Source organism: Planococcus citri, chromosome 2 (genome assembly GCF_950023065.1).
Source record: "Planococcus citri chromosome 2, ihPlaCitr1.1, whole genome shotgun sequence".
Classification (NCBI taxonomy): domain Eukaryota; kingdom Metazoa; phylum Arthropoda; class Insecta; order Hemiptera; family Pseudococcidae; genus Planococcus; species Planococcus citri.
In genome coordinates, this window is record NC_088678.1 from 23557834 (window position 1) to 23583306 (window position 25473).

The 25473-nt window shown below is 34.7% G+C and overlaps 1 protein-coding gene across 3 annotated transcripts in view; it reads right to left on the reverse strand.

Annotated features, from left to right (window-relative positions):
- The window catches only part of eag (ether a go-go), a 156304-nt gene that overhangs the window by 13065 nt on the left and 117766 nt on the right, over positions 1-25473 (reverse strand). The window contains exons 5-9 of one of the 3 annotated variants that reach the window (XM_065349177.1): positions 19141-19273; positions 18337-18468; positions 12380-12489; positions 6946-7341; positions 5937-6105 (exon numbers count right to left, since the gene is read on the reverse strand). In XM_065349177.1, coding sequence (XP_065205249.1) covers positions 5937-6105; positions 6946-7341; positions 12380-12489; positions 18337-18468; positions 19141-19273 — 940 coding nt within the window. Of the gene's footprint in view, positions 1-5936; positions 6106-6945; positions 7342-12379; positions 12508-18336; positions 18469-19140; positions 19274-25473 lie in introns of all 3 variants that reach the window. The other 2 variants (XM_065349176.1, XM_065349175.1) reach the window with 2 other exon arrangements.

Genomic DNA, 25473 nt, shown 5'->3' on the forward strand with positions numbered 1-25473 from the left:
ACGAGCACAGTTCATTCGAGGATTACGCGAATCGAATATTCAAGAAAAATTATTAGCTGAGTCAAGTTTAACTGTGCAAGATGCTATCAATACTGCTTTAGCAATGGAATCTTCGAAAAGTGGCAGTTCCGAGATGTCAAATAAAAATCAGCAAAATCCAAGTATTCCAGCAGCAGTAAATCGATTATCCAGAGCCAGAGATAAATCAAATTCCAGAAATCGAAATGATCAAGGAAATCGTTATCAGTCGCGTAACCGTACCCCTTATCGTAGTAAATCGCGTCGGAAAGGTGTTGATTTTAAAAGCCTTGGTATCGATGGGCTATGTGTTCGTTGTGGTGGCAATAATCATATGCTAAAAGAGTGTCGTATTCCGAGTCAAAAAGCGTTTTGTAAATCGTGCAGAAAAAATGGTCATCTAGCTCGTGTGTGTATTTCTACTTTAATGAAAAATAAAAATTCTGATCGATCTGTAAAAAATGTCGAGCAATCGAGTGATAACGATGATACAATCGGTAATTTATCGTTTTTTGGTGATCTTAATAGTGTCAATAAAATAGAGATCGCTGATTTATTCGAAAATAGTGAAGTCGAAACCGTTGATTTATTTGATATCGAAGACGCGTCTAAATATTACGCAAATGTGCACGTTAACGGTAATGAAATTAAATTCGAAGTCGATTCCGGTTGCGGTTATACGTTGTTACCTGAAAGCGAATTTAAAAGAATGAAGCCGAATCCACCCCTCCAGAAGTCACCGTTGCAGTTTCGTGATTATTCGAAGAAAATTGTAAAACCGTTGGGAGTATCTACTGTTCGAGTCAAATTCAATGGTAACCAGTCAGAGGAACGTGTTTTCGTCGTGCCTGATAATTATGTGGCGTTGTTGGGTCGTGTGTGGATTCGCCATCTGAAAATCCGTTTAGAAGATCTCGACGAAGTAAACAAATCAACTGTACACGATATTCATGCTGTTCAAGATCACATACTTACTGAAGACGAGTTAAAAGCTAAATTTCCTACAATTTTCGAACAACGAGTTGGTAAAATTCCTAACGTAAAATGCTCGTTAGAACTTCGAAAAAACGCTCGTCCCAGATACATCCGTCCTCGCGAAGTACCCTATGCGTTACGTCCAGCTGTAGACAAGGAATTGGATGACCTTGTACGTGACGATGTTTTAGAGCCAGTCGAAAAATCGGATTGGGGTTCACCGTTAGTTCCAATCAAAAAAGCAGAGGACAAAGTTCGATTATGCGGTGATTACAAAGTTGCTGTCAACAAACAACTCGTATCCGATCACTTTCCGATTCCGAAAACAAACGAACTTTTTCATCAAATCAAAGGAGCCAGATCGTTTTGTAAAATCGATTTATACAAAGCCTATCTACACGTCGAAATGGATGAAGAAAGTGCCCTAATTCAAACAGTGTCAACTCATCGAGGTTCATTTAAAGCAAAGCGGCTCGGTTTTGGCATTAAAAACGCTCCTGCCAAGTTTCATCGAATTTTGAAGCGTATTCTAGCCGGTTTAAAAGGCGTTATCATTTATTTTGATGATATTTTGGTTTTCGGAAAAGACGACGCTGAATGCCAAGCCAACTTATTAGCGTTGTTACAGCGACTTGCAGAAAATGATCTCCACATCAATGCGGCCAAATGTCAATTTTTCAAAAAGCGAATCGAATATTTGGGTTTCATCATCGAAGGCGACAGTATCCAGAAAAACCCAAATAAAGTAAAGGCGATCGTCGATGCTCCGCGTCCAAGAAATCCAGATGAAATTCAACAATTTATTGGACTGATTACGTATTATGCTCGTTTCATTCCAAATGCCAGTTCCATTACATACCCACTACGTAAATTAACGTGCAAAGGTGTTCGTTTCCATTGGTCAGCTGCGTGTGAAGCCGCCTTCATAAAACTGAAGAATATTATTGCCAGTGACCAGGTACTTGTTCAATATGATCCAGATCTTCCAGTCATAGTAGCGTGTGATGCCAGTCCTACCGGTATTGGAGCGGTATTATCACATATTATCAACGGTGTAGAAAAGCCTGTCACGTTCGCTTCCAGATCGCTGACCACAGCTGAATCAAACTACAGCCAATTGGACCGTGAAGCCCTTGCCATTATATTCGCCGTAGAAAAGTTTTTCGTCTACTTATATGGCAGAAAGTTCACGCTGTACACCGATAATAAACCCCTATCGAGAATTTTCCACGAACACGCTAACCTACCTGCAATGACAGCTGCCAGATTGTTGCGTTACGCTGCTTATTTGAGCATGTTCGATTACGATATTAAGTACCGCAAGAAGGAAGACAACGTAAATGCTGATTATCTATCCAGAGCTCCATTAAACGAAGCACCAGATGGCGTTATCGCTGCGCTAGAATGGGAAATCGCCGAATTACACGAAGAAACGCTACATCATATCACTTCAACAGCAGTTACAAGTGCTATGATTGCTCAAGAAACCAGTACTGATCCAGAGTTGTCGAAATTATTAGCCGATCTTTGTTCAGGTGCATGTGTCGACGAAAAATACACCATTTCAAACGGTATTATCTTACGTGGCGATCGTGTTGTCATTCCGAAAAAACTTCAATCTGCAATTATGAATGAATTGCATATGACCCACTTGGGTATTGTCAAAATGAAGCAGTTGGCGCGAAATTACTGCTATTGGTCCGGAATTGACGCTGATTTAGAACGTTTAGTAAAATCCTGTGTTCAATGTTCAGAATACCAGAAACAACCAGCCAAGGTCAAAGTTCATCACTGGGAAATTCCTGAAAATAATTTTGATCGAATTCATATCGATTTCGCCGGTCCCAGAAAAGGCTATCAGTTTTTGATTGTAGTCGACGCAAAATCAAAATGGCCAGAAATCAAGATTTTCAACAAAGATCCAACGTCGTTGTCAACTATGCTCGCACTCGAAGAATTATTCACAGTCCACGGTTATCCGAAAATTATAGTGAGCGACAATGCATCAATATTCAAAAGCGACGAGTTCCAGAAATACTGCGAAGAACGTGGTATTTTTCAAATGTTCACTGCTCCAGCGCATCCGAGTACAAATGGTCTTGCCGAACAGTACGTTCAAATACTGAAATCGAAACTCAACAAGATGGACCACGAAAACTTATCGATTCAACTGCTGCTTAATAAAATTCTACTCCGTTTTCGTGCTACTCCCTTATTGGATGGGAAAAGTCCAGCAGAACGATACCTCGGTCGACGTTTGCGAATTAGGCTTGATGCTATCAAACCAATCACCTTGAAACGTAATCCAGTCTCTACAGAGAAAATTCGCCGTTTCAACATGGGTGATCGTGTCAATGTCGTAGTTCAAACCATACTTGGAAAACCAGTTTGGAAATTCGGTACAGTTCAATCCTGTTTGGGTCGACTCCATTATCAAGTTCGATTAGATAATGGGAAAATTATCAAAAAACACGTCGACCAACTGAAATCTACCTGTATACCAGAAAAAATTTGTCCAGAGCCAGTTTCTCCAGTTCAACAACGTAAGGTTACGTTTAATATTCCTACAGAACGTGTCGATAATCAAATTCTACCCGAGGAGAGAGTGGCAACTCCTCCACCAGTTCTTCAGCCTGAGCCTGCTCAGGCCCCAGCTCCAGTTCCAGCCAGACCCAGGCGTTCGGTGAAGAAGCCTGGATGGCTCCAAAATTTCGTGTAAAAAATTAACTATTATATTCGATTATTTTTATGTGGCGAAGATTGTAGTATCTAGATATATTAGTTAGATAGAATAGTGAGTTGGTAACCCTGCCGAACTATTTCATCATCTTTTTCTACTCTCTGTTTATCAACAGATTGGTACGTATTATTATAGAATGTAAATACAGTTCTAAAAATGATTATTAATTATTCATTCGTATATAACAGTATACTGGCCTGTTTTTATACCCTAAACATGAATCCTTGGTGTCCCCACCTATCCCTAGTGAGCTTCCCCCCCCAATTGTGGATTTTAGCCCCCCAAATGAGGGTTTTCGCCCCTACTTCCCGAAATTGTGGTCCTAGCCCAAAAATGGGGTCTATAAAAGTTCTTCTAAATTAAATTTCTTATCAGATGAGCTATGAACCAACTTCCTCCCCCTAAGGGGGGGTGGACCTTCAGTCAATTTCAAGTAAATTTGCGTTGAATAGAAAAATGCGGGGGTGAAATCTGAATTTTGGTTTTGTACCCTGAACACGAATCCGTGGAGTCCGCACCTGTCCCAAGTGATTTTTCCCCAAAATGTGGATTTTAGCCCCCCAATGAAATTTTCAGCGGTTTTTCACCAGTACCTCCCGAAATTGTGGTCCTAGCCCAAAAATGGGGTCTATAACAGTTGTTCTAAATCAAATTTCTTATCAGATGAGCTATGAACCAACTTCGTTCCCCCATAAGGGGTGGACCTTCAGTCAATTTCAAAAATTTAGCGAATATGAAAATGGGGGGGGAACTGAATTTTGGTATACTGGCCTATTTTTGTACCCTGAACACGAATCCGGTGAGTCTCTACCTGTCCCGAGTGATTTTCCCCCCAAATGTGGATTTTAGCCTCCCCCAAATGAGGTTTTTCACCCCTACCTCCCGAAATTGTGGTCCTAGCCCAAAAATGGGGTTGATAAAAGTTATTCTAAATCAAATTTCCCATCAGATGAGCTATGTGCCAACTTCGTCCCCCTAAGGGGGGTGGAGCTGGACTCAATCAAATATGGCGGGTTTTTGAATCTGAGCCAGATAGGTATGAAATATGTTCTTTACATCAATTTGAAATTGACTGAAGGTCCACCCCCCATGGGGGGACGAAGTTGATTCATAGCTCATCTGATAGGAAATTAGATTTAGAACAACTTTTATAGAACCCGTTCTTGGGGTAGGACCACAATTTCGGGAGGTACGGGTGAAAAACCACTGAAAAATTTCATTGGGGGGCTAAAATCCACATTTTGGGGAAAAATCAATTCGGACAGGTGCCGACTCCACGGATTCGTGTTCATGGGTACAAAAATAGACCAGTATACCAAAATTCAGATTTCACCCCCGCATTTTTCTATTCAACGCAAATTTACTTGAAATTGACTGAAGGTCCATCCCCCTTAGGGGGAGGAACTTGGTTCATAGCTCATCTGATAGGAAATTTAATTTAGAACAACTTTTATAGACCCCCATTTTTGGGCTAGGACCAGAATTTCGGGAAGTAGGGGCGAAAACCCTCATTTGGGGGACTAAAATCCACAATTGGGAGCAAAGCTCACTAGGGATAGGTGGGGATACCAAGGATTCGTGTTTAGGGTATAAAAATAGGCCAGTATACCAAAATTCAGCTTGCCCTCTTGCGTTTCCCTATTCAATGCTAATTTTCTTAGGCTATTTCTATTTATTTTCAATCCACATATATAGGTACCTTTGATTTAAAAAATATTACAAATAGGTCATTAAAGTATCAAGAATTGACCATTTTTGGAATTTTGAAGCCATAATTATTCTAGCCAGGAGAATTTGCGATTTGAAAATTTTGGCTCGTTTGTACGTTCGTTTCAGCCCATGTAACCTCTATTGAGACCAATTCTCCTAAATTCGAAAAAATACAATACCTACATAATATATGTATCTATTGACCCATTATGGAAATTGAGAAAATCTGGGAATAAACAAAATAATATGTATCACCCTTGTGGTTTCACGATGATAAAAGAACTGAGTAAGTAAACTCTTCGATAAATCGAAGTATAAATTATGAATTTTTAAGAATAATGCATTATTTCAACCGACGAAATCAAACTAATAGGTACCTATTCACAAAGTTCAAGAAATTTTAAAAAGTAAGTATTTTGATCTCGAGTAAACAAAGACACATCCGAGTGCTTTCTTTCGTCTATACCTCAGTACCTATTTATTCAATACTCACCTATCACGTAGAAAATACACGCCAACCAGTGCGCCACCAGCATGTAAAAGCACAACAAAAGGATGAGCATCGCGGCGCCGTATTCTAGGTAACGATCCAACTTCCGCACCACTCTTCCCAGCCTCAACAACCTGACAACTTTCAAAGCGCTGAATAAACTCCCGATACCCTGATAACATTCAAACCAAAAAGATTATTTTTAAAAGTCTTACCATAATCAACTCGATAACAGATTAGTCGCTGTTGCTTGCAACGAGAATCGCAAAACTCGACGTCGAGTCGGTCGTGTAAATGGCATTCTAAAACAAAATAGCCTCGTGGGATTGACGTAATACGCACTCGGCGTCTACAAAAGAAACAACTTCAACTAACCATTGAAAATAAGCAATGCGATTTATTTCAACGAAACCGTTTTAGTATGCCGAGGCAAGTTTCGGACACCGCGCGATGAGAGGGTCTCTTCGCTGAATACAAACACTTAAAGGCGTTATAATCAGTATAGTAATTATTTCGTAATTTATACGCAGTTAATTTACGACTAAATTTACTCAAAAAAGGTCTAGGCCGAGTTACGTATCCGCCAATGTAGCCACCACACATACCATAGACGCGACCCCTGGCATAAAATTTCATTAGTCGTACAAAAAGTTTCTTTCAACGTGTTGATTCGTTGATACAAAAAAGGGTTTAGTTTCGTTCTTCCGAATACGCTTTTTTTATATGTCTTTTCTTCAACGAGAAAAAAAACCTTTCTATTCAAAAGATTACAAAAAAAAAGGCCACCGAGTTGCTTTTATTTTTTTTTCTCGTAGTGTGCAAAATTTTCACGCTTTGGGCTATTGTTACAAATTCACTGAGGGAGTTTTTTTTTTCTGCTGTTCCGCTTTTATTACGCGATAAAATAAAAGTCATAAAAGTTCTTCCTATCAATAGATATAATATACTACTCGCGGTGTACTCTATGCTATACATATAACAAATTTGCTGTACGAATATCGATTTCACTTACTTCTTCGTCGTGATCGAAAGCGTTGAAAACATCGTAAGGCAAACAAGATAATAAATCGATGATAAACCAAGATCTTAAATAATTCATTCGTATGACTTTTGGATCAGATACGACTTCACCACCTGGACCCACAAACGTCGTATGAAAATTGAGCACAATATCAATAAAAAATATGACATCGACAATGGAATCGGCCACTAGTAAAGTAACGTCTTCGGGAGTTTTATTTTTAAATGCAACGTTGTACGGTACCATGATGGCAGTGTAAAATGTCAAACATAATATCACCCAATCCCATATCGCTTTGAAAGCACAATAATGCAATAAGATATGTGGAGGAGTTTTTGGCGCTTCTTGTCTATACTGTGGTAAGACATCAGCGTTTAAACTCATCATCTGCAAAAAAAAATTGAAAAAATTATTTTAGGTATATCCTTCATCAACGAATATAAATGTAAAATTATATTGAATTAAATAATACGTAAATGAATGAATAAAAATGCTCGTCAGAAAAATTAACTTCCCAGTAATAAATGAACTGAATGAGTTTATGAGTGTTTCCAACATGTTTGGGCGTCCCTCCTTATCCCCCCCAAAAAAAAACAATTCAGAAAGTCACTGAAGCTCTTTCAGGTGAAAATGAATCAATTTTTCAGTATAATAATTTTCACTTCTAATAAAAAACAAATTGTTGATAGTCCTGAAAAAAATATTGTATTTCAAATTGGACAACAACATTAGTAATTTGCTGATTTCGAAAAATATTTCTGGAAATTGATTTTCACCTAAATAACATCTCAAGGTAGTCTCAAAATCCTAATCAGATTTTAAGTTAGTCCAGGATTTGCCAAATGGTATTTTTTTTTTCAAACCTCAACTTAAAGTTGACTCTCCGTTTGATTCTTTTCAAAAATTAGTTGAACGTTGAATCCGGTCGTTTTGCAAGCAGTTGCAAGCAGTTTGGTAAAACTCTCTTCAACTCATTATTTCAACTCCGTGACAGTTCAACTCCACAGAGCAGGTATGTAAATTCAACAAGTCGACATCAAAAATTTTCAAGCAAGAAGTTGCACTAGAAAATCAGGTTACCTGTGATAAGTATTTGGAAAAAAGGTGATTTATACGACGTCATGATCAACTTTGGTTTAGAATTTTCACAATTCTCTCGAACTGATTAAGTAATGTTGATTTCCGAAGCCAGATTTACTAAATAGGCAGATAGAAATAAAAGGCCAAGTTTATGGAAATTCATTCTATCACCTGAAAATTTTTCAGATTTCCATACTTCTCAATTTTTTAAGGACCTACGAAGATAAAATAATTTACCCACTTACACAGAACATTAATTATTTCTTTTTTCTGGTACCTTAGACCGCTCACAAAGGAACATTTTTAAATCACGATGGAATTGGAATGAAATAGGGGTAAAATGACGCAAGGGTTTTCAATTTTGAAAAAATTTGATTTTTTCGTTTTAAAATTTAGAAAAAAATTTTGGTGAAAAACTGAAATTTTTGAAAAATTATTTTACAATTGAAAAACAATGTTGATATTTCTGAATTTGAGAAAATTTACATTTTGAATAAAATGGAAATTTGTGTCGAGAGCAAAAGTACAAAAGTTTTGAAAATTGGTGATTGAAGTTTTATTTTGGAATTTTGAAAAAATGAGATGTCAACATCTCATTTTGATAAAAATTTTAAAAATTACCAAATTTTCAAAATCAAAATTCCTAAAATTATACAACTTGCTTTTTTCTCTTGAAGAGCTAAATCATTGTCTAAACTACAACATTAAAGAATGGTCTAACCTTCTCAGAGTCAAAAACCCATCATAAACTTTTCACAAAAAAAAATAATAATAATAAGATTCCTCCAAATCTCATTCTCAACTTCAAAGGAATATCTGTGACGCGACCAGCGATACCATACCATATGTTGGCAAAAAATTTTTTCGCTTTATTGTGGTTTCTGGTAGTGTTTTTCTTCCTCTTTTCAATGGTGCAAACAGATTTTCAAAATATTAAAATCTGACAAATTTGCAAAATTTCAAAGTTGCGTATTTTTTGAAATTCAAAAACCAAAATTCTGAGGAAAACGTGTTTGAAAATGTGGGTTATTTTTGTAACATTTTTGAATTTTTTTTTTTTTTTTTTGATTTTCTTCATCTTTTAATGGTTTTACATCATATTATTTTTTATTTTTTTTTGACATTTTTTTATGAAAAGCACTTTTGTAAAACCGGTTTTTCACCACTAAAACGACGTGTTTGAGATCGGTGGGTACACCCATTCCAAAGTATAGGCTTCATAGTATATGAATCGACAAAAAATTTTTTTTTGATATTTTCTGACTTTTTCCATGAAAACGCGATTATCTCAAAAAAAAGTTTTCCGACTTATGTAGAGATGTGCACTTTTCAGAAAAGTAATTTTGGTGAAATGAAAAGTGAAAAGTTCATTGAAAAGTGTGAAAAGTTGTGAAAAGTGTGAACAGTAAATCGTGTGAGTCTCATTTTAAAGCTCTCCGTAAGAGCTTCAAATTGATGTATTTTTTGCCTATCTAAAACACACAAAAAAACAAAATCATTTTTTTCACCTACTTAATCGAATAGTGGTAGTTTTTAGCCTTTCTAGAGCCTCTAACATTTTTGGGGTTTTCAGTTTTCAAAAAAATGCTGTGAAAAATATCAAAAATGGGTGCTGAATTGCGAAGGTGAAGGAGTGGAGAGAGTGAAACTTGATATTTGACTTCATCAATGAGGTCAGTGATCTCTGATGAGTAAATTGATTGGTCACTCACTTTTTTTGAAAAATGAAATGAAAAGTAGGAACTTTTCTTTTCAACTTTTCATTGAAAGAAAAGTACTTTTCACTTTTCACTTTTCACACTGCACATCTCTAGACTTATGGTATGGTATCGCTGGCCGCGTCACATCTTTAGAATTCAAAGCCACCACTAAATTTCTTTGGCTTAACTTTTGATAGAAAACTCAATTGGACTCCTCATTTCCTAAAAGTAAAATCAGATTTCATGAAACGCTCAAATCTGTTGAAAATAATCAAAAATATTAAGTATAGGTAATCCATATCACAAACTTTTACTCCACTTGTATAAATTTCTAATTTCCAGTAAAATTGAGTATGGAAGCCAATGTTTTGCAAATACAGCGGAACCTTGATAACTTGAAACTCTTTAACTCAAAAACATCTATTAGCCGAACCGACCTCCATTCCCCTTGAAATCTCCATAACACTCAATGTTAACTTTACTCATATATGTACTCAAGTCGAAATTGACTACGCAAACCAGTTGTACCTCGAAGCTAAACTTTTGCCAAAAATAGCGAGAAAGCCTCTATAAGTGGTAGGTACTAGAGCTGAAAACGGTACTCGCTGACAGCAGGTAACTATCGCATCCATATCGTAAATTATCGCTACTCGCTAGTAGTGGGCGGCGAGTTGAAAAAATGTCGCACCGGTCATGATATAACTAGTAGCACATTGAATGCATAGCCGGTGTACCAGCATGACATCATCATTGTCATCAATCATGTCAAATGTCAATCACACATACAAACGACAGGTGTCAAAGCGTAACTCCTCCCACTTACTCATTATCAAATTTTGGGGTGCATGCGCAGACCAAGTGCGAAAACATTCGGGGTTGTACTCGCTATACGCTACTATCTATATCCGAATCAACCCGATACAACCACTAGCGGGTTTAGCCAGTATTTTAACCAGATACCGGTTAGCGGGTAGCATAACCGTTTTCAGCTCTAGTAGGTACGTTGTCGGGCGATTACCTCTATAACTCAAATATTTCAATTCATACTTCTAGCTAAACGTTTGCTAAAAATGGTGAGAAAGCCTCTAAAGCTGTAAGTTGTCAGGCGTTTACCTGTATAACTCAAATATCACAATTCATACTTCTACATATCTTTTAGCTTTATGCACTTATCTCTCAATTCATTCATTTCGTAAGATCTCTATAACTCGACCGCTCTCAAAATCTTACCTGCATAACTCGAAACTGATTATCTCAAAAACCTCTATAAGCCGAATGAATGACCATTCCCCTGGGATTTCGAGTTATTGAGGTTCCACTGTATCTCAAATAAAACTTCTAATATCCTAAAAACAATTCAAAATTCAGCTCTAAGGATCTGTATAGGAGCCCTCTATTCTTCTCCAATAGATAGCATTTATTGTGAAGCAGCAGAATTACCCCCAGATTTTAGAAGAACTCTCATAACAAACAAATTCATCTCAAATGCATCCACCAACCCTTCCCATCCACTCCAAAACTCAATTAACCCACCAAACCCTCAACATTTTGACCATATAGAAGGACCCATTTCCAACTTCATCACAATGTTGAATGATCTTCAAATCAATCCTAAAACTCTCATCCAAAAACCAATATTATATCCCCCTTGGCTCCTTAAGCCTCCTCAAGTCAATCTACAGCTTATTAACTACTCAAAACTATCTTGAACTCTTATCAGAAAACAAAAAAATTCAATCCCTGCTTTACAGATGGATCAAAAATACCAACACTTCATTCAGGGTATGCCTACTCTATTAATTAAAATTTCAAAAATTTTAAAATCCATAACTGCTCTTCAATCTACACTGCCGAACTCACAACTATTTTCCACTGCCTCTGTGATATACTCACTTATGAATCTGAAAATAAATCTTTCTTAATTCAGAGTGATTCCTTCAGCTCACTAACTGCTATCCAAAATCTATTTTTTGATCACCTTCTAATTCAAAATATTTGTAAAACTCTACATATTTGACTTACAAAACTCAAACTACTCTATCCAGTTTATGTATGTACCCAGCCACGTTGGAATCACAGGAAATGAAATTGTAGATATACATGCAAAATCCGCCACTACTCTTTCTCCTCTCACATTTATCACAGCTGACGACCTCAAATCTATTTGTATCTTCACCCAAAACACACTTAAGAAATGGCAAAACTTTTTTGGTCCCTCTAAACATTGAACAAGCTCTTTCAACACAAAAAAACAACCCAACCCTGGAAAAATCTCCAAGTCCAAAGCCAAAATCTCAAAGATATCGAAATGAAATTTTTCCAAAATTGAAAACCTCAAGGACATTTGATCCTCTTCCAATTCAATTTCGTTGTTAATGTGCAAATTTTTATTTTTGAGCTGTCGAAGTTGTCAAAAAAAAATGGAGTAAGAAACTCTGTGTTTTGAGGTGATGATTTATTCTTTCACGGGATCAGTGAGACGATTGAAGAGAAAAAATTTAATAAAATTGTCAAATGATGAAATTGTTTTCACTTCTGCGTATTAGTTTTCAAGATGAGTGAGGACTCAAATTTAATTAAAAGACTTCTGATCCGAGCATTTTTACCCATACTTCAACGTTGATTTCCATCAATTCGACACTTACATGCCCAAAATTCGAATGTTTAATGGGATCTTTGATGGTAGGCACATGTGAAACAATCGCCGATCTGCTCCGCGTCACCGATCTCGCCAACTTCGCAAATTTACTTAATCCTGCTAACAGATCTCCGGCTGTCAGTATCATAAAACAAAAGAAAAAAACGAACACTCAGCATGCAACGCCACAAAAAAAAACAACAGAAAAACGAAAATACGAATAAGTAAAAGAAACAAAACAAGGATGATCTCTGACATTGATGGTAACGTGTGTCAGATGTGGTAACTATTTCTACTCGTAAAAGACACATAGAACAAGCCGAGCATCATTCTTCTAACAAAAAAAGAAAAAAAAAATACTAAACATGTACGTACTAATCTGAAAAAGCGTAGTTCACAGATGACAGTATAGAGTGAAATTTTCAGTCAATTTTTTTTCCTTCCATCTTATCAAGCGTCACATTTAATAGTTAGAGAAGCAGCGTTCAATGAGAAAAAAAATGCCAACATCGAACAGAAACATGCATTTTATTTGCACGTCTTCGAAATCTACTACGTTATAATGGAAGTTTATACAGGTATCGACTTGATTTCGCTTTACAAGAAAGTAAAAATAATACAAGAAAAGAGAAGAATTTACTCCTTTTTCTTTTTTTTACAGATGAATGGAACATGAGTAAAATTTATTTTTCGATCGCATAGGTACTTAATCTTTATTCGGGAAAAAGCATTTCTCATGTTTCTTAAAACATAATTCAAGTTGAGGAAAAAATCGCAAGTTGGCGAATATTTGAATATAAAAACTTTTTCGACGAATAAATCATTTTTTTTGTGCATGAGAATAATTTTTTTTTCGAGTGAAAAATCATATTTTTTGTTTTTATGAATTTTTTTTGTTATGTAACACGAGTAGTTTAGGATTAATGAAGCTTTTCGGATTATTGCTTTTCGATCTGCCTTTTTTCCATACAGAAGGTTTTAAAAAATGAGATGTTATCTTTCTTTCACCTCGTGGTGCTGTTTCGCATCAAAAAGAAAGGAAGGTAACGATAAAGGGAGAATGCGCGCTGCAGTAGTCGTGTTCGATTAACTAAATGAATTCCCAACCCTGAAATATTAATCAACTCGTAGCATATAAATAGCGAAATAATTGAAAAATCTAACAGCAAGATTCAAGAACAAGAAAACAAGACAATACGAATTTGATAATAATACAAAGTAATATAAAAAAGATGATAATTCCTTTCACTCAATAATAGAAATACTATAGATAAGCATTATACATATTTAATTATTGTCTTAATAGACTGTAGATAATTAAGTGTTCATAACTGAATGCAAGCCTGTCAAGGATTGGTATAGGTAGAGAATTCTGAGTTATATGTTTGCATCACTGAGTACGTAGTTGAATCCAAAAAAATTGCTGACGTGAATACTATTTCATTTTTATTACTCTAGAAAACTCAGTAGACGACCTGCAAAAGAAAAGGGGGACTGAGGGATAAATGTTTTCACCAGTCACCAGATCTAGAAAATAAGCCAATCTTTGAACTGAGAGTGCCTTAGATCAGTAAGTACTTTCTTTTTCAATGCTTATTTTAAGGTTAAATTAGGGCCCTCGTGCTTTTCAAAAACGTTGATATCCCACTTTGAAAATAGGTTTTCTGAAAAAAATGTGATTTTCATTGAAATACCGGGCTCCAAAATTTTTTGGGGCGTTTTTCTCACCCAAATTGAGAATTAGAAAAAAAAATTCACCAGAAGAAATTTTGAAGTTTTATCTACAAAATTATATTTTTCTCATTTTTGATCTCTCTAGGTGAAGAAGTCAAGCGTTTCAAGAAAAAATGTTTGAGCCTTATCAGAGTTGGGCCAATTTTTAATCACTTTCAATACATTCTGATTGAAAATTACTGAAGAATATCATTTTTAAAGTCATATTTCAGATTCTGGGCCTTATCAGGAATTTTCATTATTCATTTTTTGAACAGGTTGTTGACGAAATCAAAAAAATTGATGATGCCCTACTGTAACTACATAATTGTGTTTAGAATACTTGGCCATGAGCTTTAAGAAAGTCTACTCACTTTTCGAAATATTCCGTGACTTACTTTTTGTACAAATAAGATCGCGACTCAATTAAAAATCACTACATATTTTTCCAGGGTTTTTTTTAAATAAAAGGTTTCACTTGAAAGTTGAATTCTAAATTTTTCAGACTTTAATGATTGATTTCGAATCAACAATTCTTTCTGAAATACCGCAATCAGATTTGTAACAAATTCATCCTATTTTGAGATATACAAGCCATCAAATGTCGACAGTTTTGTAAGAAATTGCAAATGAGAAAAAATCACAACACAAGACTTCTCCACCACCATCCGAAGATGAGAAAATTACTAAATCATCAAAGCGAAATAAAAAAAAATGAGCAAAATTAGAATAAGTATCAGGCTTTCATTTTGTTTTGATCCAGATTGATAAAGACTAAAAAATCAACTCTCGTATTTACGGCAAACTGGTTATGCAATTCTATTTACATCTTTGAAAAGATACCACGATTTGAGTGTAATCGAGATCTGAAGGCGTATTATAACTCAAAAACTTTTAAAAATTGATAATTTTTTCACATATTTGAAATGAACCCTAGAAAATTGACACCAATGAGACTACCCCCACCCCACACCGAAAATCCAGAAAAGTTGATTTTATAACCGTTTAAAAACGTCTCTTTTTGTTCCAAAATTCCGAAACAAAAATCCTGTTTTTTTACCGAATTTGCTCAGAAGGTTACGTTTTTTTTTAATTTTCCCAGGTTGAAAAGTGTCAACTCTTGAAAAAATTGTCAAAAAGTGTCAATTTTCCAAAAAGTTGTCAAACAGTGCAAATTTTGAAAAAGTTGTCAAAAAGCGTTAATTTTTGGAAAAGTTGTCCAAAAGTGTCAATTTTTAAAAAAGTTGTCAAAAAGTGCAATTTCTGAAAAAAGATTGTCAAAAGTGTCAATTTTTGAAAAAAGTTGTCAAAAAGTGCAAATTTTGAAAAAATAATTGTCAAAAAGTGTCAATTTTTCAAAAAAGTTGTCAAAAAACATCAATTTTTCAAAAAGTTGTCAAAAAGCGCCAATTTTTGGAATAGTTGTCAAAAAGTGCAATTTCTGAAAAAAGTTGTCAAAAAGTGCAAATTTTGAAAAAATAATTGTCAAAAAGTGTCAATTTTTCAAAAAGTTGTCAAAAAGCATCAAATTTTTGAAAAAAAAATGTCAAAAAGGTGTTATTTTTTGGTAAAGTTGTCAAAAAGTGTCAATTTTTGGTATCTAAAGTTGTCAAAAAGCGTCAATTTTTAAAAAAGTTTTCAAAAAGTGCAATTTTTGAAAAAATTGTCAAAAGTGTCAATATTTGAAAAAGTTGTCAAAAAACGTCAATTTTTGAAAAAGTTGTCAAAAACAAAGAAGGAGTCCGATATAAGGCCATTTTTTGGGCCCAGACCGTTATCGACTCGACCACTCTTGAAATGTTGTAATGAATGTCCCAAATACGAATCCGTGGTTAGCTAACCCAAAATGGCCGTTTTTTTGGGCTCCAGGGGGTTCCCAAAATTGTGAAAAAAAAATTTAGGAACCACTGATTATCATTTTCAAAACATTGTTTAGTGTAAAATATCTGTTTGAACCCGATAAACGGTTTGTGAGATGAGTTTTCTATTTTCGACCCTCGGGGGTAGAAATTGGGGGGATAGGATTGATTTTTGAAATTTTTGGAACCACTATTTTGAACCTACCCCTTTGAACACCGCTGAAAAGCTTTTTACAGTTTATTAGTATCCGAAAGACGGGAAAGACCTCTACATCCTACCAAATTTTGAGCTCAATAAAATTTTCCGCTGGTACTCAAAAATCCAATTATATCCAATTTTTCGTAATTTTGATACTTTGGGAACCCCTGGAAAAGTATAAACCTGCAATTTGCTCCAAACGTAACGTTTTGAGGTATATATTGAACTATATTGATGAAAAAGTTTAATTATGCTTCCTATTTATTCTTAATTTTGAACCCTTTTTTTTTGGAGTCTCCCCCTCCCCCCAAAATTCAAATAAATTGAAGAATTTACATTGAAAACACACTACCAAGTGCTCGATGATTTTTCATTTGATTTTTCATTTGATTTTTCCTGTAACTTTCGTACTCGTAATTGAGCTTTTTTGGGTCAAATTCTGAAATTTTACTTCGTTGAAATCGTGAAAACGTTATAATTATGTATCTTCCTTTCAGGAGAATCTCCGAACCTATAAAAAATGTTCTGAGCAATACACAATTTGAAATGAAGGTTTTTACTCAATTTGGTTACAATCCTTCGACATTTATTTTCTCACGATCTACCCTAATTTCATGCACGTGCACGACATTTTTGCCGAGTTTTCATGTCATCGTAATATAATTTTTGTGAACATTTGAAATAGTCCCATCGTAATGACTTCTACAAGTATTATTTTATTTTGAAGAAAAACTACTGTAACAGTTAAGTAGGTACCCAGATAGATATTTCTTTTTTCGTTAAAATAAGAATAAGATTTCAAAACGTAAAACACAATACCTACTTACGTAAGTACCTAGCTACCTATAGTTATATTATAGTAGTTATACCAACCTATCTAACGGGTTGCTTTAGGCTCTAAGCCTGCAAGTGACATTATAACTCATCTCCAAAATTCGAAGTTTAGGCAAGTAATTTTACATGAACATAGCCTGGGTTGTAACACCTGTCCTTGAAAGGATTGCATTCAGTAATGGAACATCGTTTATATTAATGAAGTTAGAGGGAGGCGTTTCAATTCAATCAGAAATTCAAATGGGTCATATTTTATTACAATTTTAATCAAACTGAGCTTATAGATCATCAAGTTACCAAGTAATGAAAAATAAATTGAATATTCATGATAATAATAATTATTTTTTTCTCATACTTATTTCGAATTTTCATCATAAGCTGTTTCATCTCAAATTACAAGAGAGCGGATTTTTTTCTTACGTCAAACTCCTCATTTTTTTTTTTTGCTCTCATCATAAAGAAAACAGCGTTCTTTAGCATTCGACAAAAAACAGACACGAAATTTTCAAATAGTTTCAAACTATAAGTTATTTTTTTTCTCAACAAAGTTTCTTCGAATAAGGCACAATTTCACGCTAATTTTTAACCCTATTATCATTTTAGTAGGTAGCCTTGAATTTGACGTTAGACTGATTTTTCATGTAAAGGTTTTATCAATCGCGGTTTGACGATTATTGATTAATGCAACCGATACCTGTGTCTAGGTACATTATTAATGATACCTGCGCCGCGGAAAATATTATTATTTAAACGTTCCGAGTGCCGCAAGTCAGGGTTTAAATTCGTTATAAGTTAATATAGTTTTTATTATTAAAACGCAATCATGCATATAAAATTATTTTTAGAGAGAGAATAAAAGTTAGAACAGCGAGAAGATCATCAATGACAAATTATACACAAAAACGACACAGCAAAAGGCACATTTCGACATGTAAATTTCACATTCACAATGGTGCAAAAACATTCACCATTAAATGTATACATATGTTTGTAACATGTATTTATATGGTATCTCTATGTATGTAATTCTCCGGCTTGTCTTTTTTTTATATTTATTCATTTATTGAAATGTTTATGCAAATTATTCGCATACGATTTCAGAATACGCATCGTTCATATTTTGTATGTATTCAAATACCGGTACACTCGGATCAGATTACAATGAAAATGTATCATTGTGAAACATTCAATTTCCTCTTTTTTTTCGCTCCCTCTGTCTCTACCTCGCTTTTAACATTATGCCGGGGTGAATATTTACTCGATCTGGTACAATATTACGATATTTGTACGATAAACAGATCGTATGCTTATTTTTATTAAGTACCTAGGGAGTAAATTATAAATCAAAAATGAACTCACCTCCTTTAGTATCATCAGTCTCAATAGGCTGCTTGAGAGCCGTTATATCTCGGAAAGTTAATAAAAATAAAACAACCAAATCTCGTTCGTTTTTAATCGGAGCGATTTGCAGTAATAACCATATTGGCGTTTCTGTAATCATATAACAATTGCATCATTATACTAAAATAACAAATTCCCTCGGGCTGATATCGAATATTCTATGTAAACATGTTTATAAAAATGGCTCGAGTGAAATTTTTCATCCTTTTCGAGTGCGGATAAAATTCAATCTACATCATTCAATTTGACAAAATACTATATCTAAGCTGTGACGAAAATAGATTCACCATGTCAGATTTCAATGAATAGCAATAGAAAATAAAAAATTAAACGTTATTCAATTTAAATATTGTAGTATTACGTTGTCGAATCGATGAATAATGTATTTAAGGAAATATTCCCTTCGATTGTATTCACATCAAAGCGTAGATACACCAAAGAAAAAAAATCTTAGAATTGATTTCGCGACGTATTTTACTAAAAAATAAGGAAACGCCAGTGTACCTAATGGAGAATTTGAAAAAGATATATGAGTCTTTCTTGTTTATTGTTACAAAAAAAAAAGTGGAAAAAAAACTTATGTTCCCAATGCTCCATGTACCCATTCATTTTCGTTTCCCTTCCGTTCAATTTTTTTTTTTTGCTCCTGTGTGTATAAATGAGCTTGACATTTCGCTTAAATCTTCTTCAACTTGGTGAAAATAAGTTGAGGCAGGATACGAGACGACGAAGTACGAGTAAAATGTGTACGTGAGCACTTACTATTTTTCTTGTATAATAATATTTCTAGCTGATCGTGCAGTTGTTTCTCCAAACACTCGTCTATTCTCCCCATCGTTTCTTTATCGGTCAGCTCCCCGTACATGAATGCGCATCTGCAAGATTTCTGCATCACCTGGAAAATTTTATAAAGATGAGATAATCAGTAGATGAACAAATTATTGCTTCGTAAATTTTTACTGCTATCATAAAAATCGATTTCCTACGCATGTAGGTACTTATTTAATTTATTTAAAAGATACACTCTCCGATTTGAACTAAACCAATTTTTGTTATGATTTTTTTGAAAACAAAATTAGGCAGCATAAATAAAAACTTGATTTCAGCCTCCTTCTACCTCCTACGTGACTTGAAAACGATTTTTCTTTGCCCTTCTGAAACCTCTGAGGCTTTTTCAATTTTCTCCAAAAATTTAAAATTGTTCTAAGAAAGGGCAAAAATTAACTTTTTTATCTAACTTGAATTAGTACCTACCTACTTATGCATATTGAATATGAAAAAATCAAATTTTCAAAATTTGTTGAGTTATTGCCTGATATACGTATGATATGTTTAATATGATCACTCAACTTAAAACAATCGTTTTCAAAATATTTGGAGCTCCTCCAGCAATTTTAAATTTTTGACAAAAATTAAAAACACGTTGGTAGCTTCAGAATGGCACAAAACTGATAGTTTTTGAAGAGAGAGAGGGGAGAGGAGGGGAGAAATTAAGTTCGTTTACTATTCACACTGGTTCAATGGTTCCTTTTGATTTAAAAAAAAAACACAGGTATAAATGTTTTTAGAAAAGTAAAACAGCTTTTTTGAACTATTTTGATTTTTCAAAAATTCACCAAAAATCTGAAAAGGAACTTTTGGCAACAAAAATTTTGGTTACTGAGGTTTGAGAACATGTTCTTTCGACATGGCCTGATTTCGTTGACCAAATCGGAGAGTATCAGTTCACACGGCTAAACTTCAACAGAATTTTTAAAAGTTGAAAATTGAGCTTTTTAAATTGAAAATTTAAGTTGAAAAACAGACGATTCTGAAGAAATGGAACTGTCGAAGTAAGTTTGAAATATTGTGTTGTCAACATAAGCACTCTTAATAGAATGGGCATCCCCTTATCAATAATTTGGGGAAAATTTTTAAAGTCATTCAACACAATCTCTTATATTCTTTCACGCTCTCGGCACTCGCCTTTATTTGGAACAAAACCTGGAAATTCTGATGAAGTTGTGCATTGAATTTTATTAAGATGTTTTCAAGTATGCTGAGGCTAAATATATATGATCTTATTTTTTCGATCTGATTTCCTTCCATGCTCCCATTACCCCCCCCCCGCCCGCCCCCTCAATTTTTTTAAATCACCCCTTCCCATTTTCCTCCCTTCAGTATTCATTGAGGAGACCAAGAATAACTTCAGCAGGGCTATAGAAGAAAAAAATTGACAGGTGATTTTCATGTTTCAAAAAAAAAAAAAAAAAAAAAACATTAGAAAATACATGTGTAAAACAAATTTTAATAAAATGATAGGTAGATAAATGCTACTAATTATTGATGTGGGAACTATTTTCGGTTCAAAAAAATCTGAGAAAACGTTTCGCAGTTGTTCTATTTCAAGGGAAAAGGAAGCGTTATATTTTTCAAATTCTTTTTCATCATCCACGTCAAAATGATGGACGAATTTTTGTTTTTTAATTTCTATATAACTATATTGCTCAGAAGCTCTTTTCTTAATTTGTGAAGACCCCATTCATTTTTTTTTTTTTTTTTTTTTGTAAAAATAATTCTCCTTGCCTCACACATAGTCTTCAAAGCAGAAAAGACTAAGAAAAAATGGTGGTTTTCTTTCTGAACCTTTATGTTTAGGGCCCGAGACAAATAGAATGGTCCAAGGTTTCGGGGTCTTAAGATCTTGAGGACTAACATCCTAGACTTCCAGAATGAGAAATGTAATAATTTTTCTTAATAGTAAGTACCTACTTTTACTTAAATTAGGTATTTATTTCCGAAATACTCATGAAAAATGTTAACAAATTATGTAACACATTTTCAGCACCTTTTCAATTTTCTAAAAGTAGAGCAATGTATGGTACCAGTTTTCATTACAAAATTTTGCTAAAATTCGATTCTTTTCATTTTTTGTTTTGTTTTTTTGAAACTGAAATATCCATTTGGAATTTTTGAGGGGTGCCATTTATCGGCACGACACACGACAGATTAAGTGATTTAATTAAACGACAAAATAAAAATGTTTTGCACGAAACAATTGGCGACAGATTCACCAGAAGTCACCAAGTGGGTTGTTTGTCTTTTTTAAGGAGAATATTGTTGGTGAAGAAATCACCAGAATGTCCTCGTGGCTCTTGAATTTTTTTTTTAATGTGAGGAGAATCCTTGGTGAATTCTGGTGATTTCTTGGTGACATATTCACCAGAAGTCACCAAGTGGGTTTCTTGTCTCCTTTATGGCGAATTGTGTGTGAAGGAATCGCCAGAATGTCCTCATGACTCTTGAAAATTTTCTGAATGTTTGGAGACTACTTGGTGGCAGATTCACCAGAAGTCATCAAGTGGGCTTTTTGCTTTTTTATGGGGAATTGTTGGTGAAGGAAACACCAGAATGTCCTCATGGCTCTAGAAATTTTTTTCTGAATGTTTGGTGAATTCTGGTGACTTCTTGGTGACAGATTCGCCAGAAGCCATCAAGTGGGATTTTTGTCTCCTTTATGGCGAATGTGGGTGAAGACATAACCAGAATGTCCCCAAGACCCATTAAAATTTTTGTGAATGTCTGGTGACTCCTTGGTGAATTCGGGTGACTTCTTGGAGACATATTCACCAGAATTCACCAAGTAGGTTGTTTGTCTTTTTTATACGAATTGTTGGTGAAGACATCACCAGAATGTCCCCATGACCCATTAAAATTTTTGTGAATGTCTGGTGACTCCTTGGTGAATTCTGGTGATTTCTTGGTGACGTATTCGCCAGAAGTTACCAAGTGGGTTGATTGTCTTTTTTATGGCGAATTGTTGGTGAAGAAATCACCAGAATGTCATCATGGCACTACAATTTTTTTAAAAGTCTGATGACCCCTTGGTGAATTCTGGTGACTTCTTGGTGGCAGATTCGCCAGAAGTTACCAAGTGGGTTGATTGTCTTTTTTATGGCGAATTCTTAGTGAAGAAATCAACAGAATGTTCTCATGACTCGTGAACATTTTTTTGAATCTGATGAGAATCCTTGGTGACTTCTGGTGACTTCTGGTGACTTCTTGGTGACATATTCACCAGAATTCACCAAGTGGGTTGTTTGTCTTTTTTATGACGAATTGTTGGTGAAGACATCAGCAGAATGTCCCCATGACCCATTAAAATTTTTGTGAATGTCTGGTGACTCCTTGGTGAATTCTGGTGATTTCTTGGTGACATATACAAGCCAGAAGTTACCAAGTGGGTTGATTGTCTTTCTTATGGCGAATTTTTGGTGAAGAAATCACCAGAATGTCGTCACGACCCCGCAATTTTTTTAAAGCCTGATGACTCCTTGGTGAATTTTGATGACTCCTTGGTGAATTCTGATGACTCCTTGGTGAATTCTGATAAATTCTGGTGAATTCTGATGAATTCTGGTAAATTCTGGTGAAGTGAATTTTGGTGAATTCTGGTGAATTCTGGTGAATTCTGGTGACTTCTTGGTGGCAGATTCACCAAGTTGGTAGTTTGTCTTTTTTATTTCGTGGGGCATTTCCTTTCTCGTGGCATGAATTTTCTATTTGGGGTCTGCTGTTCAATGCTGCCGTTCAATGCTGTCGTTTTAATGACCAAAACTGTCGTTAAATTGCTGTCATTCAAAAACCATGATTTCGTCGTGGGATTTTCCTGTCATGCTATTTACTTAATCTGTCGTTCGTTCAAAGTTTTTCCATTTTTAAGGTTAAAACTAGAAGTTTTCTTATAGAGTTGAAAATTTTTTTTTAAAAATGCTAAAATAATTGGATAATTAAACGTGTAATTTTTTCAAATTTTGCTCTCGTTTCGAGTGTGCTTTTCCAATACGTTTTTGAAAAAGTTCGAAGAAAATATCATTAAAATTTTAAAATTTTCCTAAGCCAAATTTTTTGAAAAACAGCATATTTTTTGACGCAATCTGCGCTTCCATTTTCCAAGATTTTTTTGAGACCTGCACATAGTCTTCTTAATGTTTAGATGTAAATAATACTGGAAAAATAATCTCTCAACTTTCGTAATTCGTTACTCGAATTATCCGACTATATTTTTCGTTCCATTACCGTTCTCTCATAAATTGTTCAAAAACTGAAAAAAAATGCTCAACTCATTTTAAAAATTACCACAAATTTAATTCGAAATTTTTCTTTTTGGAAAAATATGCAACAGAAGCATAAGCTCCCTCTCCTTAATTATTAATTCGTACACCTACACTACCTACAGCACATTTTGCCCGAATCATGTCTCAGCAAAAATCTCATCAAAACTTTACATAAAAGTCGTGTGACATGCGACAGTGAACAGTTTTGATAGCTCTTTCTTGCCTCCTCACCTTCTCTCCCTCATAAACATTATCACAACTCGACACACGCCACCACAGCTTTATTCCTCCCACCGAAAATTCGTCTAAAACAATTTCTTTCCATCACACAACTATAAAATCGAAAATGACACGACGACACACCTCTTAAAACACAAATAGTATCATCAAAACAACTAAAAGTACACTCGACCCGGTGTTCTTCTTTTTTTTTTTACATAGATTAACCTAGAAAGGATACACACGCGTACAATGGAGACTGAAAAACGACAATTACGATGCTCTCAAACTACAAGTACCTACTCATACCGTACACTTTGTTTGTAGTACGAGTACTTTAGAATGGATCTGATTTCTAATCAATGCTTCTTGTGTAGTACGTACTCGTACTCGTATAGGGTATGAGTATTTTTGTGTACAAACGTGAAAAACATACCGGGCACTCGTTTAGCCTTTAGTCGAGTATATAAATTTTGTATTCAAACTTCAAACACATCTGCGTAGAGTTTTTCAAAGCCGTTAAAAACATACCCGATCGTATAACCGAAGGAAAAGGATGCGCCATTATAATTTTAATAAAATACTCATCATGTATGACCGCCTTTGCTAATATCTAATAAAGTTACACGCTGCGGCACTACTAGTCAATGTTTGGATACCTTCCAAGTTATAAGGATAAAGGCATAAATTAAACTAAGAGCTTAGGTATGTTTAGTTGTGTATATACGATCTCGTATAATGTTAAATTAACTTTTAGACAATTTTTGCAGCTTCTTATCGGCAACGGTACTGAAAATTTACTTGGCCTTTGCCGTTGGCTTTTTACACAGTCGTATAACTGGTACTTTACTTCTCTCTACTATTCCGTCGTTGTTGCTAAGCTTTATGCAGTGATAACACTCTTTGCTGCGCGTGAATTTACTCGTTTATTCTAGTAAAGGTATAGTACGTTCATTTTGTACGTACTACGTACATAAGCGTAGAATAAGCTGCCTATCGACCGCCGTCTTATTACACCGGAGGTATAACCTTATCAGCACACTATCTGTGCTACTTATGAGTCGAATAAGTTCCTTATTAAGTTGCTTCTTATTAAGCACGCACGTGCTTTAAGGTATAAGGCGTTACACGATCAGTAAATTGACATTTTTGTCAAATAAGCTGCCTATCATATATGCTGGAATTGAAACGAGACGCGATATAAATAGGCAATCAACACCGTATAATTACGTAAGTATACGTATTTTACTACACGGATCCGTTTTCACGTCTCACGTTTCTCTATTTGGAAATTCAAAAATGCTAACGAGACATTTTTTTTGTATACGGAACGAAAACTTATACAGTATTCGTCTTTTTCTGAGACGTTTTGGAATAAGTAAGCAGAGCAGGGAAGATACGACTCGTGAAAGTATAAGAACAGGGTTCATTGTGAAAACTTAGTTTTTATCTTATTCGAGAAGTTGTAAAAATATAAATGAACGGTTGAGAGAAAAAAAATACAATTTGTACCGGTATCGTGATTTTAAAAATGCCTTATTTCGCCTATTAAAATATAACGAACGTGCTTAATTTTCGTAAAAATTTTGTCCTCCGGATCGTTTCTTGTTTTTGTATAATGTTAACTCGCTGTTTATAATTGTCAGTTCTCACTTTTCTTTTTTACTGCACTGTTTATTCCAGAGTGACGCTTTCATGTTGTTTAATAATTCCACGTATTTTTTACCCTCGTGCAAAAAATGTTTCATTATCTGGTCATATAGTTTTTAAAGAATTAGAA